At 36.2% G+C, this 16183-nt stretch overlaps 2 protein-coding genes across 2 annotated transcripts; one reads left to right on the top strand and one right to left on the bottom strand.

The window, feature by feature from the left end:
* The first annotated feature begins 3265 nt into the window (after positions 1-3265).
* LOC109214781 (protein NSP-INTERACTING KINASE 2-like) lies at positions 3266-8661 on the top strand. The gene is made up of 11 exons (XM_019378729.1): positions 3266-3710; positions 3835-3964; positions 4064-4135; positions 4240-4383; positions 4757-4828; positions 4927-4986; positions 5089-5189; positions 5549-5698; positions 6074-6415; positions 7016-7395; positions 7927-8661. Exons 1-11 carry the CDS (start codon positions 3608-3610, stop codon positions 8245-8247), a joined length of 1875 nt encoding a protein of 624 aa, XP_019234274.1. The 5' UTR covers positions 3266-3607; the 3' UTR covers positions 8248-8661.
* A 473-nt stretch (positions 8662-9134) lies between these two features.
* On the bottom strand, positions 9135-13704 carry LOC109214782 (F-box/FBD/LRR-repeat protein At1g13570-like). Its single transcript, XM_019378730.1, has 4 exons — positions 13424-13704; positions 10424-11264; positions 10160-10327; positions 9135-10024 (listed from the first exon to the last, which is right to left on the bottom strand). Exons 2-4 carry the CDS (start codon positions 11240-11242, stop codon positions 9734-9736), a joined length of 1278 nt encoding a protein of 425 aa, XP_019234275.1. The 5' UTR covers positions 11243-11264; positions 13424-13704; the 3' UTR covers positions 9135-9733.
* Positions 13705-16183: the final 2479 nt, after the last annotated feature.

Below are 16183 nucleotides of genomic sequence, written 5' to 3'. Positions count from 1 at the left end.
AGTTTTTGAAACCAGTAAAAATATGGCATGACTGAGCACAATGTGAAATTAAATAGTGAGAAAAATATCAGTAAAAATCCCCTAAGGGTTCAAACAGTTGGCACGAAGCCCAAATATAGCATTTAGCCCAAAATATAATAATATCAAACAATTAGCTATCAATTACGCAGTAAAACAGTTATTCGGGATGGACTAAGTCACAATCACCAACGGTGCACGACCCCACGTTCGTCATCTAGCGTGTGTGTCACCTCAACATAGCTAACATTGTGTAATCCGGGGTTTCATACCCTCAGGGCAGCATTTAAAATCATTACTCACCTCAATCCGACCCGAAATCTAGCTCGCAATGCCTTTGCCCCTCGAATCGGTCTCCGGATGCTCTGAATCTACCAAAATCAGAACATAACCCTTAAATTATGCTAAAGGGACGAAGCCCACTCAAAAATAATCGAAAAACATCACAAATCCCGAAATTACCAAAACCCGACTCCCGGGCCCACGTCTCGAAATTTGATAAAATTAACATCATTAGATTCCTTATCTCCCCACGAGTTCATACATATAAGAAGTTCCAAAATCCGACCACAATTGGTCTTCCAAATCCTCAATCAAAGGCCTAGGTTTCTAAGCCCTAGTTTCTCAAATTTTACCTTTAATTACAACTCTAATCCGTGCATTAATACCATAGAATCGAGTTTTTAGGTCCAAAATTCTTACCTCAATGAGTTCCCCTTGAATTCTCTATTCAAAATCGCCCAAAGATTTCAAATTCGTGTTTAAAAGTGAAGAAACCCTCTGAAAATCGCGAAGCAAATAACTTATACATTCTGACCCAGGCATTTCCGCATCTGCGCTCATTCCACCGCATCTGCGGTACCGCTTTTGCGGTCAAGACCACCGCATCTGCGGTCCTCATTTAAATTCCATTTCCCGCATCTGCGATCCCATATCCGCACCTGCGCCATCGCAGGTGGGGTCCTCCTACCGCATCTGCGGTTTCTGCCTCCCTAGCTCCTTTCCGCTTCTGCGGCTCCTCCCTCGCATATGCGCCCTCGCACCTGCGGTCCCCAATCCGCAGGTGCGGAAATACCAGAAGCAGAAAAATCTTCAGCTTCATAAAAATCTCAAACTCTCCGTCAACCATCCGAAATCACCCCGAGGCTCCCGGGACCTCAATCAAAAGCACAAACATGTCTTATACTACCATTAAAACTTATACCAACCTTCAAAACACCCCAAACAACATCAAAACCACCAAAACACACCGAATTCAAGCCTAAGGTTCTTAAAATTTCCGCATTCCGCTTTTGATAAAAAAAATATACCAAACCATGTCCGAATGACCTGAAATTTTGCACACACATCCCAAATGACATAACGAAGCTACTGCAACTTCCGGAATTCCATTCTGACCCCTATATCAAAATCTCACCTATCAACCGGAAAATGCCAAAAACTCAATTTCGCCAATTCAAGCCTAACTCTACTCCGGACCTCCAAAACACATTCCGATCACACTCCTAAGTCCCAAATCATCTCCCAAAGCTATTCGAACCATCGGAACTCACATCCGAGCCCTCTAACACATAAGTCAACATCCGGTTGACTTTTCCAACTTAAGCTTTCCTAAAAGAGACTAAGTGTCTCAAACCTTCTCAAAACCTTTCCGAACCCGAGCCAACCAACCCGATCATCTATAGAACCAATAAACAAAGCAAATAGAAGCAGAAATGGGAAAAACGGAACAGTAACTCATGAGACAACCGGCCGGATCGTCACATCATACTAGTTAATTGAGTGTCTTTTGTCATTGGAATTGAATTTAAGTGGTAACACTTTCATTGAGCATCATATGGGAATAAGATCTTAATTAATTCCGTCCTCTATCTTTTTCCATGTCAACTATTGTGGCTCATTTCGAACCCCTGAAATAATTTTGGTCAAAAAAGATTTCTTTTTAAAAGTATGAGTATATTGAGCAAGAACTTATAAAGATCTCTACCTGTATGGTTCAACTCCAAAGTCAAACACCTGAGGGTCCCCTGACCAGCCTGCAGCTACTATCAAGGGTCATGAACTCGTGATGGGACGAATAAGATTCTTTCACGGAGGCGGACCAGAATATAAAGTTTATAATTTTGGAATATAGTCCTCTTAAATTACAGGGTTCTAAATTAATAATTTATACATATTTAATAGATTATATAAGACAAATACAAGATTTGGACAAACTACTTGGTTCGGTCGAATACATAGCCGAAGAGCTAGCTCCACCCCTACCCCCACCCTTAACTAAAGGTTTTGACTTCGAGCTCTGGCTATGGGAAAAATCGAAGTACTTCACTGTTGCTCCAAGGCTCACATTCGCATAATAATCTATACTATGATATAAAAAGATTTTGCAATATCAATTGTAAAACTTAAATCCAATCACATTTGTATTATATGTAAATACTGTCTTTGTATTTTGGGAAAAGATCAGTTTAGTATGTCTGCACATAAATCCATGAATATTTTCTCCTAAAATAACCAATATTTTGCAGATTACCAATTTCACAGGGAATATTAGATTCCCTGCTCTTTTTAATTAAAATTTAGAATATTTGAAGCAATCCCAATAAGCATGTCCTACTTACCCACAACCCCTCACCCTTATGACCCATATAAGAATTTTCAGAATAAATCCATTTTAATAATCATTTTAGTGGTTAACAGTCAGGTTTCCAAATAAACTTTACATTTTTTTATTTCTCGAAAAAAAAAACTGTGAAAATTTCTGTGTTTAGTCACCTTTCCTCTTAACCAATGCATGATTGAAAGAATTTTTTCTTTTTTCACCACCATTTGAATTTATCTAGACAGGTTTAATTAAATAATATCCAACTTTTTCAAGGTTTCAGATTCGAATTTTGAGAATTTAGGCCATATGCAACATGAATTTGAATGAGTCGGACCAAAGGGTTAATTTTTTTTTCTTTTTTGAAAAACCTTCCCTATAAACCAATGCATGATTGTAAGATTTTTTTTTTACGGGTCTGAGCATTAGGGCAGACTGTCTACATCATTATCCTTTAGGGTGCAATTTTTTCTCCCAACCGTGCATGAAGGCGGGATGCTTCGTGCACCGAGCTAGACTGCCTCCACCTTTTGAATTTATCTAGACAGGTTAATTAAAATAACATCCTACAATTAATTTTTTTTTGAACTTTTTATTTTTGGTCATAAAAACTTATATATTTGTTCTTTGCTTTACTGAACAAAAGTGGCTAGCATGTTGTTTTAGCTCTCACTTTTTTACCACCAAAAAACCTCTGTTTTTTGTTCTTTGAGAAACTCTGACATAAAGCTGTTTTGAGTGAGTGAGTGAAGTATAGTTTCTGCACAATAAAACAGCAAAGCATGAGAAATTCTACCACTTTCCAATAATACAAATGTGTTTGAATAAATTTGTTATTTTTGGGTTGGTTTGAAATCTTTACCAAAAACCAAGACCAAAAAAAAAAAAAACCAAGTTCCAAACAACTTCTTGAAAAGCTCTCTTCTTCATCAAAAAAAGGAATTGATTTTTCTTTGTTTTTAGCTGTTTCTTGGACTTTCAAAACCAATGGAAACAAGAAGTATAAATGGTGTTTTTGGTTTTTTAATATTATTCAGTTTCTTCTTTTATTCCAATGCTATGCTTACTCCAGCTGGTGTTAATTATGAAGGTTAGTTCTTGTAATTTCTCATAAAGCTAGAAACTTTAGACCCTTTTTATTGATCAAATTTAGAAAAATACCAAGAATTTAATTTTTATCTTTTTTTTTTTTTTTAAATTTTGATTTTGGGCAGTACAAGCTTTAATGGAGATCAAGAATTCATTACATGATCCACATAATGTTTTGAATTGGGATGAAAGTTCAGTTGATCCATGTAGCTGGAATATGATCACTTGTTCAAGTGATAAATTTGTCACTGGCTTGTAAGTAGACATGTTTTCTTGAACCAAATGAAAATCTTTCTAAAAATAGCAAAAGTATGTGCTAAACATAGTTAGGAATTTTTTTTTTGAATTATGCAGGGCAAGTCCAAGCCAAAGTTTGTCTGGAAAAATATCACCATTTATTCACAACTTGACTCACTTGGAGTTACTGTAAGTACTTTAATTTTGAAAAGATGAGATTTTTAAATGATTGATTCAAGAATATGGAAAATAGTAAATACTAATATTATTGTGTTTTTCTTGTTATTTTACAGGCTTCTGCAAAGTAATAATATATCAGGACTAATTCCAACTGAACTTGGAATGCTTCAGAAACTTAAAACAATTGATCTTTCTGATAATCAGTTCACTGGCCAAATCCCTCCCTCTTTAGCTCAATTGAAAAGCCTCCAATACTTGTAAGAAGAAATTCTATCTTTTCAAGATTTAGAAATAGAAATGAGTTCTTGCCTTGAGCCAAGTGTGTATCGGAAATAGCTTCTCTACCTTCACAAAGGTAGGGTTAAGGTTGCGTATACATTACCCTCCATATACTTCACTCGTGCTCCATTTTAATGTTCTTGAGCCGAGGGTCCTTCGGAAATAACCTCTTTACCTTCATAGGTAGGGGTAAGGTCTGCGTACACACTACCTTCCTCAGACCCTACTTGTGTGATTCCGCTGGGTTGTTGTTGAATACTTCACTCGTGGGATTTCACTGGATATGTTATTGTTATTGTAAATGAGTTCTTGAACTAAAAGCTAATGATTATGTTTTTTGAATTCTTTTAGGAGACTAAACAACAATAGTCTTAGTGGAGCTGTTCCTTTGGAGCTGTCCAATATGACTCAGCTGACTTTACTGTAATTTTCTTTAGCCTCTTTTATCTGAGCTTATTTTTTCATATTTGTTTGCTATTTTCTTGAGTATATTTTGATGGGGTTGTTATTGGTTTGTGTAGAGACTTGTCTTTTAACAATCTGAGTGGTCCTGTACCAAGACTTCTGGCTAAAACATTCAAGTAAGTTTCTTGAAAATTTCTTTGAATTCCAGCTTAAATCAGACAAAGGAATCAGAATATTTTACCTATTTATTGGTTTTCTTTGTTTTATCGTTGGTACAGCATTATGGGAAATCCTATTATATGTGCAACTGGGAAAGAACTAGAATGCAATGGAACAACATCCATGCCTCTGCCCTTAATCACTTTGAACAACTCACAAAGTAAGAATTTTAAACCATTTTCTTTCTATTTCTGGTTTTCAATATTGTTACTATTGTATTTTACTAGGCGAAGGTGAGCCTTGGCGTAACTGGTAAAGTTGCTGCCATGTGACCAGGAGGTCACGGGTTTGAGCCGTGGAAACAACCTCTTGCAGAAGTGCAAGGTAAGGCTGTGTACAATACACCCTTGTGGTCCGGCTCTTCCCCGGACCCCACGCATAGCGGGAGCTTAGTGCACTGGACTGCCCTTTTGTATTTTACTAGACATAAATTTGTTTTAGTGGTAATTTTCAGGTGATGAAAGCATGTAAATTTGTATTGTCTTATTCTTAACTGAAAAATCTGTTGTTATATGTCAGATGCTCAGCCTTTTGGAAGACCTAAAAGTCACAAAGTTGCCTTAGCCTTTGGGACAAGTCTTGGATGTATCTGCTTACTAATTATTGGGTTTGGTTTCTTTTTGTGGTGGAGACAAAAGCACAACAAGCAAATTTTCTTTGATACTAATGGTGAGTATGATATAGCAAAAATTTGTTGCTTGGATCCTCCAAAAACTATTGTCGTACCTGTGTCGGATCCTCCAAAAATGCATGCCGTCATATCATTCGTCAATGACGTTGAGTAGTAACTAGTAAACCATGAATGCTTAAATTAGTTAAAAATAAAAAATCAATTCATAGTTATGCAATAATTGTTTCAACAAAAAATGTGCCTATTTATACCCCGAATCTTAAAATTTATGTGATGAAGAATCAGACCTCTAGGCATGTCGCACACTTTCACCTGTATTTGAGCACCATAGGCTAAAAACAAGTACAAGGTACTAAAATGTGTTGCTTAAAACAAGAAATCATTTTTGCTGACAAAATTGTTCATAATTTCAGAACAACATCATGAGCAAGTGTGCTTGGGAAACTTGAGGAGGTTTCAATTTAGGGAACTTCAAGCTGCTACACACAACTTCAGCAACAAGAACATTCTGGGAAAAGGTGGTTTCGGGAATGTATACAAAGGTTGTCTTCATGATGGAACAATTGTTGCAGTGAAAAGGCTCAAAGATGGAAATGCAATTGGAGGAGACAGGCAATTCCAAACTGAAGTCGAGTTGATCAGCTTGGCAGTGCACCGAAATCTCCTCCGTCTGTATGGATTTTGCATGACACCAACTGAAAGGCTTCTTGTTTACCCTTACATGTCTAATGGAAGCGTTGCTTCGCGCCTTAAAGGTAAAAATGCCCTCGAAAATCTAAAAGTTTTGAAATCGAGTCATATACACCGATAGTGCAAAGATTTTTTATGCTATAAATGTAGTTTAACCTGTGTATCAAGTTACTTAACATTTTTACAAGGTGACCAATTCTCTATGGGGGTCGATCCCTTGCCTTATTTTGTAGTAGGGCGACTGGATGGGAGGGGGGCGCAAGTCTCATTCTACTTGGGATTCTTTATTTGGAGATCGAGCGGGGTCCGTAATAGTATGATGTTTTCGTCTGAAGCTTCCGGCCCATCAAGCTCTTCGGAGCGACCGCCTATCAATTTGAATTTTCCTCCTCAGCCGGAGGCGGAACCGGCCCCGGACCCGAGAGAAGGAGTAGGCCCGCGACCTATACCTCTCTCCGAAGCGGAGAAGCCTATGATTCCCGAACTGCAGCCCCCCCTTCTGGAGGACAAGGCCCGTCATCATAAAAATTTACCTTACAAATGACCTGATTGTGAAAAATTTCACCCTAAGCGTATAAAACTTAAATTCATGGATAATTGATGAAGCCATTGGTTTCTATATTCTTGTCCTTAAAGAATGTTGTTTTAACTGTTGTTTCTTGCAGCCAAACCACCTTTGGACTGGAGTACAAGAAAAAGAATTGCGTTGGGAGCGGCGAGGGGTTTGTTATATCTACATGAGCAGTGTGATCCCAAGATTATTCACAGGGATGTGAAGGCTGCAAACATATTGCTCGACGATTACTGTGAGGCTGTTGTGGGAGATTTTGGATTGGCAAAGCTATTGGATCATCGCGATTCTCATGTCACAACTGCAGTTAGGGGAACTGTAGGACATATAGCTCCTGAGTATCTCTCTACAGGACAGTCCTCTGATAAAACAGATGTTTTCGGGTTTGGGATTCTCCTTCTAGAGTTGATATCTGGCCAAAGAGCTCTTGAATTTGGTAAAGCGGCCAATCAGAAAGGTGCTATGCTCGATTGGGTAAGTATAACACATTCCATGATGTGATGAAACGTTCCGTTTAAATTTATGTGTCTTACTTTCCCTTTTAGTTTGTTGCGAAAAGAATGTCTCCGACCTTTCTATATTTAGTAAGTTTTAAATTTCAACGTTTGCATTTTACCTTTAATGAAACTCCCTTATATGAATAACATGACATGTTTCAGACCATAAGATTCAAAGCGTATTTTCGATATGCTATACTCACCTTCCCTTTAAGTTCACAAGATTCAAACAGTTTATTTAAATTCTTAAACTTTGTGCCCGATCAGGCTAAGACGCATAAAACGGAAAGGAGGTTTGCAATTTTTCTTGCATGAAATCTTTCATTGTCAACAGTGGCAACTCCCTTGCTCGTCTCAATATATTATTCATTGATTCAACAATATAAGTTGTTAGCATATCATATCATCGTCGTGGGCAATGTGAACGAGCCAGTATCTTGATTCTTGTTAGGTTGACAATTCAATGTGCATATGAATTTGCATAATATCAATTTGCATATTGTTGCAGGTAAAGAAGATTCATCAAGAGAAAAAGCTTGACTTGCTGGTGAACAAGGACTTAAAGGACAACTATGATCGGATCGAGGTCGAGGAAATGGTACAAGTAGCTTTAATATGCACTCAATATCACCCAAGTCAAAGACCAAAAATGTCAGAAGTGGTAAGAATGCTAGAAGGAGATGGACTTGCTGAGAAATGGGAAGCATCTCAAAAGGCAGAATCAACCAGATGTAGAGCCAATGAGTTCTCCTCTTCAGAAAGATATTCTGATCTTACTGATGATTCTTCATTGCTTGTTCAAGCAATGGAACTATCAGGGCCAAGGTGATATAGAGAGAAGGACAATCAATTAGCTGATATTGAGCTTGTGTATTTTTATTTTTTGATAACCGAGAAATCCTCGATGGCCAGTAGCGCATGGTTCAAAACTCGGTGGATAATGGCCCGACCCTCTACTCTCCACTTAATACCAGGCTTTTGTCTACGGTAGGGTTCGATTGAGCTTGTGAATATGATCATATTGGAAGCTGGAAAAAAGGAATGGGATATTTTGTGACTGTACAGGTATAGATTTAAGAGCAACTGACCTTAGGCTGAGTTTCTTTCTTTTTTCCTTTTTGTCCTTTTAATGTTTTGAGTGAGAATTTTTCTGGATGTGGAAATGTAACCTTGAGCTTGTACGAATAATATTGTTGAAATTCAATTTCAGCTTATAAATATTGCACCATAATTTCATCGAAAAGTGTCGTTCAAGGGTATTATCTTTCCCATTTCAAAGGTGAAGGGAGTATTGTTTTCCAATTAAGTGGTTTAAGTGGAATTTACTTTTCTAATGGAACAGATGGAGTATTATACAAGTAGTAAAACAACAACAATCTATCTAACCATTTTAATTTGAAACTGAGAAATCACAATCTAGATGAACCATTATTTATTAAATGATTGAGAAAAAAATAAGATGGGTGGGTAAAAGATTATGTGCCTATGATGTCAAACAGACACACATATTTTCCTGTGGTCGGGGTTTCTCCGGACCTCGCGTATAGCGGGAGTTTAGTGCACCGGAATGTCAAACAGACATACGACTAAAAAGTAAATACAACAATTCACTTTTCGATTGAAACACAAATACAAAATGAACTCGAATACCACAATGAATATATTAGAAGATCAGTTACATGTAATAGCACATTTTGGCATGAAATAGAGGCTCCATCAGAAATATGAGATTAAAATATTACAGTAAATGATAATGATTTTGTAACATACTGAATAATTAGGAAAAGTTGCATATGTAGCAATGATAACTACTGAACAACCACTAAAATTGTGGAGAAAATGCTTCAATAATGCCAATGGGAATTGATAAGCAGAAAATACACAACATAAAAAAGGGCAGCCTGATGCAAAACGCATCCGGATTCACGCATGGTTCAAGGAAGGGCCACGTCCCAGGGGTGTAATGTATGCAGCCTACCCTCATGCAAGCATCAATAATTGATACCACGACTCGAACCCTTGACCTATACAACTTAACACACAACTATGAATCAGGCACACAACAGCCAAAGTCTCATTTCATAGATATTTCAGGCACAGGCATGACATGTGAAAACCATTTCTCACTTAGCGTCCATCCAGATTTGCTTATGTTCCCAAACTGATAGTCCTCACAGTACCATATGGCAAAGGAAAAACACAGCCTTACTACTGCATCGACATTCGTATTACATATTGAACTTCCAAAGATTTAGCCAAAGATCATCCTCTGATTAAAAGACTCGAGAAGGTCAAGCAGGATTGTGATATGAATACTAATCTACACTATACACAATTTCTGCTTTAGATGACGCCCGCTGAAATTTCGTTATCTCCGCTTTGAGAGATTCTTCTAATTCATAGGGCTCGATTACCATTCTCACCAGCATCGGAGACTTTGCTAATAAAACCTTGATAAGCTGCATTTCAGCGTCTGCTCCTGCTAAACTCTTAATCTTAACTGTCCTCAGGTGGTAAAATGTCATATCCGAGAAGCTTGCAGGAATCTCATCAACAGCGTCCCGGGGCACAGGTTCATAATACTCCCCATCAACATCAACACACCCCTAAGAAAAATCAAGAAAAACTCGTCAGCCTGAATTTAAAATTGAAGATCTAATGAGCATGCCAAATAAGGAAGTCATTACATAAGAAAAACACATATAAAAGAGAAAGAGAGGAAAATAAACATCATTAACAACCTCAATTTCAATTTCTTCTATATATGGGGAGCTTCTTATCAAGCAAAGAGCAAACGAAAACTCAAAAAATTCTCCCAGAGTAATCCAAGATAGGTAAAGGCGTTTAAGACTGTTAAGAGCAGAGGGAAGCCTTGTTGGTATAACTTCAGCTGGTCCAGCATCGTCGACCTAGGAAGAAAATGTTGGAAATCAGGATGACTCAAAGACCAAAAGACGGTACATCTATGAAAATGCATTACAATTAAGTCATGAAGCAACATTTACCTGGAAATTGTAGTTACTCCAGCTGAGATGCTCGAGAGCAGGAATAGACTCAAAAATCTTGGCAAGATTGTATCCTGCCTCTACAGAAAATTCTGTAGGCTCATATGTAATTTTGGAAAGAAGAGGGACAATTTTTAGATCTATTAAATGTATATTGCCAATGAAGACAAATGACCTCAGCTTGAGGGCACTAATTTCCGTGGGGTTTGATGTATCTACGTGTTTCAGCACCAAATTCTCAAGCAACGGGCACTTGGAGATTAAACTTCCAAGAAATTCAGAAGAAATTGTAACTCCACCTAGTTCTAGGCTAATTAACCTATCAAAACCCTTAAAGAGTGGTGAAGAACGTATTAAACATTGTCGGAGAACCAGATGCCTCAATTGCGAACAAGTGAAAAATGAAGAAGGCAATTTGTATAGATTACCCCTGAACGGAAGTTGAAGAACAAGATGCTGAATACCATTCCTAGAGAGGAAACATATCAAGTTGTCAATCTTAGGACAGTTGACACGATCAGAAATGGAGAGGATAAACTTACAAATTGGTCCTGTATGAAGGGCCAAAAGGTGATAAATAATGTTTGTAAATTTAATTGTCGGAGATATTAAGTCTTTTGTTGTTTGCCAAAGTGTTTCATCAACCGTCAACTGTGGGAGTCTGCACCAGTTATACCTCCATTTCTTTGATAAGATACTTGTCCTCACAGCATCTCGTAACGGCAACCTCATTAGAATGTCATCAATTACACTATCGGGAAGGTCGCTAAACACCTTGAGAGGAGGTAAATGTTGCCTTTTTCCATGAGGAGGCATCATATTAAATGATTGCAACAAGAATCTGCAGAAAATAAACAAGTATACAATAGGTAAGGAACTGTAAGATAAGAATTAAAGAAAAGGCGCAATATATTAAATCACTCATCTCTCCCCTCTTAATATCCATGAATTGCATTATTTACAGCAAGAATCCCATCAACACTTCATGCATCCAGAATACCTTATAAAGATTTCATGCATCCAGAATACCTTATAAAGATTTCATGCATCCAGAATACCTTAGGTTTCATGCATCCAGAATATTATTGAGATCTATTATTCAAAAAGGGAAAACCAAACGAACATAAATAAGGATCACATTATCTTCTGCAGTTAATATGTAATAAGATTATCAACTGAAATCAATAGCTATAAGATAAGGAGAAAAACATTGTCCAACTCGGCTAGATTTGCGATCAAACTATAGTAGCTTTACTAACTTTCTGTTTTATTTTAAAAAATTTTGTACTAGTATCTTCACTACAAAATTGTACGGTCTAATTCATCTAAGTAATTTATCACTACAATGTACAAAATCATGAGTTGACTTGGTACGTGTAAAGACTCTAAACACCACAGAAGCTGAATAATCGTGGCATACATCAACAGCAAAACAACTTATGGCAACAGTGTTATCAAAGGCAAACTTAAAGCATGCTTAAGCCCTGAACCGAGGCACGAAACATGTTGAGCGGTTTGCCTCACTTAGCGGGCGCTTAAGTGTCGTCGTCAAGGTTCTAAGACATACTTTTCCTTGCCAATGAGCATAACAGAGGCGATAACTAAACAATTGATATTTCACTTTATCGTATTCTTATTCAATTTTGTTGTCCGTATATTTGTTATTCATGCTTATAATTATTACTCTTGGACTACACATACATGTTCTTTTTTCTCTCCATTGAAGCCCATGCTTTATTCGCGCTTTGCACTTAAAGCCCTAACAGATGTTAGAGCTTTTTTGTGCTTTTCGCCTTTGATAACACTGAGAGGCGATTGATTTCTATGATCCCCTACTCGCCACTTGATTTGATTTACTAATCTCCCTAACAAAAATGCATAATTCCAATCGTAAATCTAGTTTTTTACTGACAAAGGAGTCCTTACCGATACAAAAAAGTAATTTCCTATTGTAGCATTATATATCAATAGGTATCACTTGATACTTCCTTCAACACCTAAATGTTGTTTCAGTTATCACAACTTTAAAAACTGTTACCAAACAGTAGCGTCCATTGGATTTCTTTAAGTAGTTGTCAGCCTATTGTCACAATTTGGCTCGTATATACATCTTTTGGTCCGGGGCTGTGTGTTCTTGTTCCAAATTGATGTAAACTTTGCATTATTCTTTAAACGGTGTCAACTTATTGTATGTATACATATTGTTTTCTAGAAACCTACTTGGTCCTTGCACTGCCTAGAAGGGGTGTCTTCAGAGGCGGACCTATGCTTGGAGAAGAGGGTCATCGGACCCGTTAATTTCGGCAAAAATTCTAAATATATAAGTGTTTATACGTTGAAAACGGTCATATATTTTACTTGGAACCTTTAAGATCAAAAGTGTAATGAGGGCACTAGTTGAACAGTTCGCTCGTGTGCTCTCGCCACCTTCAAATCCTGGGTCCATCTCTGGGTGTCATCCGACACCACTTAGTCGGAAAACTTTTACCAAGTACAACAACAACAATAACGACCCAGTAGAATCCCACAAGTGGGGTCTGGGGAGGGTAGAGTATATGCAGACCTTACCACTAACCCAGAGAGATAGAGACGATGTTTCCGAAAGACCCTCGGCTCAAGAAGAAGAAAATAAACAATAGACAATAGATCGGTCACAGCAACAGAAGCCAAAAAAAAATAGTATCAAAACTATGACCAAGTATATGTAGTATTTTTCTATAAACGAATGTGTATATATAGAGTAAACTGACACAGCTTAGAAAATAATGCAAAGCAAACGTCTACCAATATGCTACATCCATGTTAACGTTAACCCCCATCAAGTTTTAAGCACAACCCTAGTCAGTTTCAGCTGACAAAATTATACCCAAAACATAAAAATACAATCTTCGTTTCAAAATTCTACAGAACCCCAGAACCATATAAACACATAGTTCTGTGCTAACAATGAAGAAAACAATAATAATTTAAAAAGATAAATAGAGAGAGGAAGATATGAACCTGATGAGGATGAATTGTGAAGTATTCACTTCTCAAATTGGCAAGTGTTTGGAAGAAACTGAAGAGAGAAGCAATTTATAGTTCACAGTTTAATGGTGAAAACCAAAAGGCGACACCATACTTGAAAAACGGATAATTTGCAGTAATGCCCTTATTATTGTATTCGATTTCTCTTACAAATACCCTCTATTAACCTATTGCCCAATAAAAATCCTTCTTCTAATTTGCCTATGCCCCTAAGGGGTCGTTTGGTAAGATATATCAGCTTAGGTATTATTAATTTTTTATTGATAGTAGTATTTTTCAACATATATATAATTAGTATGTATTAGTTATACATCCCGTTTGGTATTATCGTATGTATAACTAATATATCACAAACCATGTCATTAATAATAGGGAAAAGGTCCAAATTTATTCTTGTACTATGATAAATAGTTTACATTTATCATCCGTTATACTTTTCGTCCAAATTTAACCTTACCATTAATAAAGTAAACAGAATCACCCCTAACCTAACGGATATCCACTGTGGCACATGGGATCACTCACTTAAAGTGCCAAGTAAGTTATTCAATTATTTTTTAATTAATCAATTGTTTTTGCTTTTATTTTGGATAGTGTAATTATGGCTGCCGCTGGCGCTAATTTCACCATCACCACCGTAGCTACTATTGCCGCCAACGCTATTGCCACCGTACTTAGCTGCCATTGCCACCAACGCTACTGCTACCGCCGCTACTTTTACTGCCACGATGCCATAAATTATGAATGCTTCAGTGTCCAAATCATCTTTGTTCTCCTCTTCAATAATCATAGCGAATCGTTTCGGGTCGGGTATATTTAGGGCATGGTGGCAGCACATTGTAGAGGGGATGGTGGGAAAGAGGGATGAGGAAAGGGAGGAGAAGGTGGGAAAGCCTTATTTTATCTCCACCAATTCGAAGATTTAAAAAGCAGAAGAAGACCCATTAGTGGTAACAACAAAACCATAAACATTAGCATTATTATTACCATTGAGATTGTTGGTGGGTAGCGGTGGCTTGATTTTTCTTGCACTTAACTATTATTCTGCATTTATACCTTAAGAACCCCTTACTTTGTTAACGGTAATGTTAAATTTGGAGGAAAAGTATAACGGAGGATAGATGTAAACTATTTATCATAGTACAAGAGTAAATTTGGACCATTTCCCTTAATAATATCATGATTTTTAATACATGGATAATCATGTATCCACCCCTATGAAATACATGTTATTTTTGATGCACCAAATCAAACAATGGATACAAAATAATCCCAACATTATTAATAGCATGTTTGGCCAAGCTTCTAAAATCAGCTTATTTTGAGAAGTGCTTTCTTCAAAAGTACTTTTTAAAAAACTGCTTTTGGTGAGGAACAGTTTGTGTTTGGCTAATTAATTTGAAAAGCAATTTTGAGCAATAATTAGTGTTTGCCAAGCTTTTGAAAATTACTTCTAAGTGTATTTTTCTCAAAAGTGCTTATCAGAAAAGTGTTTTTGGATAGAAGCTACTTTTTTCTGCTTCTCAAAAACTACTTCTACACCTCAATTTTCGCCAAAGTGCTTTTGGCCAAAAAACACTTTTGGTCCAAAAAAAGTTTGGCCAAACCGGCTATAATATACTCTATCCAGTACTATTCTTATACACCCTACCAAACGACCTCTAAAGGTGTTCCACGATGGCTTGAGGAAGCTTTTAAATTTAAAGAAAAAAAAGATTTAAATTTGCCACTGGATTATGCGAAATGATAAAACTCGAAAATAGATTTAAAAATTTCCCCTAGACTATGCAAAATAACAAAATTTTATCCTTGTTCATAATTGAGGTCAAATAAGCCTATGTTATTAGCAGAGGAGCTCAAATATGCCCTTTATCATTGTTTTAAAAGGCTGGGCGTGAGGCGAGGCATTTTACCTCTAACGAGGTCAGGCATAAGCCCTGATACATGGGGCGTAAGTCTCACAGATCTTTAAATTTTACTGATATCAAAATTTTTTAAGATAGTATAAAATAAAAGATAATTATAAAATTACATTAAAATAACAAAGTTATAACAAATAATCTATTTAAAATATTTATAAATTATAATTCAACTATGAATAATACGAAAAGTATGACATATATCATAATATGCGAATTAGTTGCAACGTCGTTACAACTCAAACATCAAAAGTAATATATTCGATACGAAATCTTATAGTATGTATCTCTTAAGGAGTAATGAATCTTGAAAGAATTTCGATGTTATAATTTGATATTTTTCTTAAAATACTCATTTTATTTAATATGCTTTCTATTTGAAAGAGAATCTATGTAAAAACATATTTCATAATTTAAATATGATTCTCTAGCATCATTTATTTTTAAGTTTCAACAAGTTAATAAAGTGCACAAAATTTACCATACAATACCATGATAACTAATTTTTTGTAAATAGTTTCTACTAATACTGACCTATTAATTAATAAGTATTGTATCTCGTAAACGTGAAAAAAAATATTTTAAAAAATAATTATAAAAAATTATGGACTATTATATAGTAAAGACATAACAAAAGTTAATAAATAAATACTACCTTTTAAATGAAAGATTTATTTAAAATTAACTATCAGTCTTAGTGGATAACGTGCAATAATATTTATTTTAATGACATAAAATACTCTCAACTTAATGATTTATGATTAAGAAAAAAGTATGAATAGTCAATGATTTATTAAGCAAATTTGAGAATTTA

This window comes from Nicotiana attenuata, unplaced genomic scaffold (genome assembly GCF_001879085.1).
Source record: "Nicotiana attenuata strain UT unplaced genomic scaffold, NIATTr2, whole genome shotgun sequence".
Lineage (NCBI taxonomy): Eukaryota > Viridiplantae > Streptophyta > Magnoliopsida > Solanales > Solanaceae > Nicotiana > Nicotiana attenuata.
The sequence above is the reverse complement of the archived record's forward strand: the minus strand, read 5'-3'. Positions and strand labels throughout refer to the sequence as shown.

Excerpts from the sequence above, each read along its gene's own strand:
- LOC109214781 (XM_019378729.1), top strand. The coding sequence starts at position 3,608 with ATGGAAACAAGAAGTATAAATGGTGTTTTTGGTTTTTTAATATTATTC. Across the intron at positions 4,136-4,239 it reads TTGACTCACTTGGAGTTACT|GCTTCTGCAAAGTAATAATA; the intron begins GTAAGTACTTTA and ends GTTATTTTACAG. Across the intron at positions 4,384-4,756 it reads TTGAAAAGCCTCCAATACTT|GAGACTAAACAACAATAGTC; the intron begins GTAAGAAGAAAT and ends GAATTCTTTTAG.
- LOC109214782 (XM_019378730.1), bottom strand. The coding sequence starts at position 11,242 with ATGATGCCTCCTCATGGAAAAAGGCAACATTTACCTCCTCTCAAGGTG. Across the intron at positions 10,328-10,423 it reads GGAGTAACTACAATTTCCAG|GTCGACGATGCTGGACCAGC; the intron begins GTAAATGTTGCT and ends TTTTCTTCCTAG. Across the intron at positions 10,025-10,159 it reads TAGAAGAAATTGAAATTGAG|GGGTGTGTTGATGTTGATGG; the intron begins GTTGTTAATGAT and ends GATTTTTCTTAG.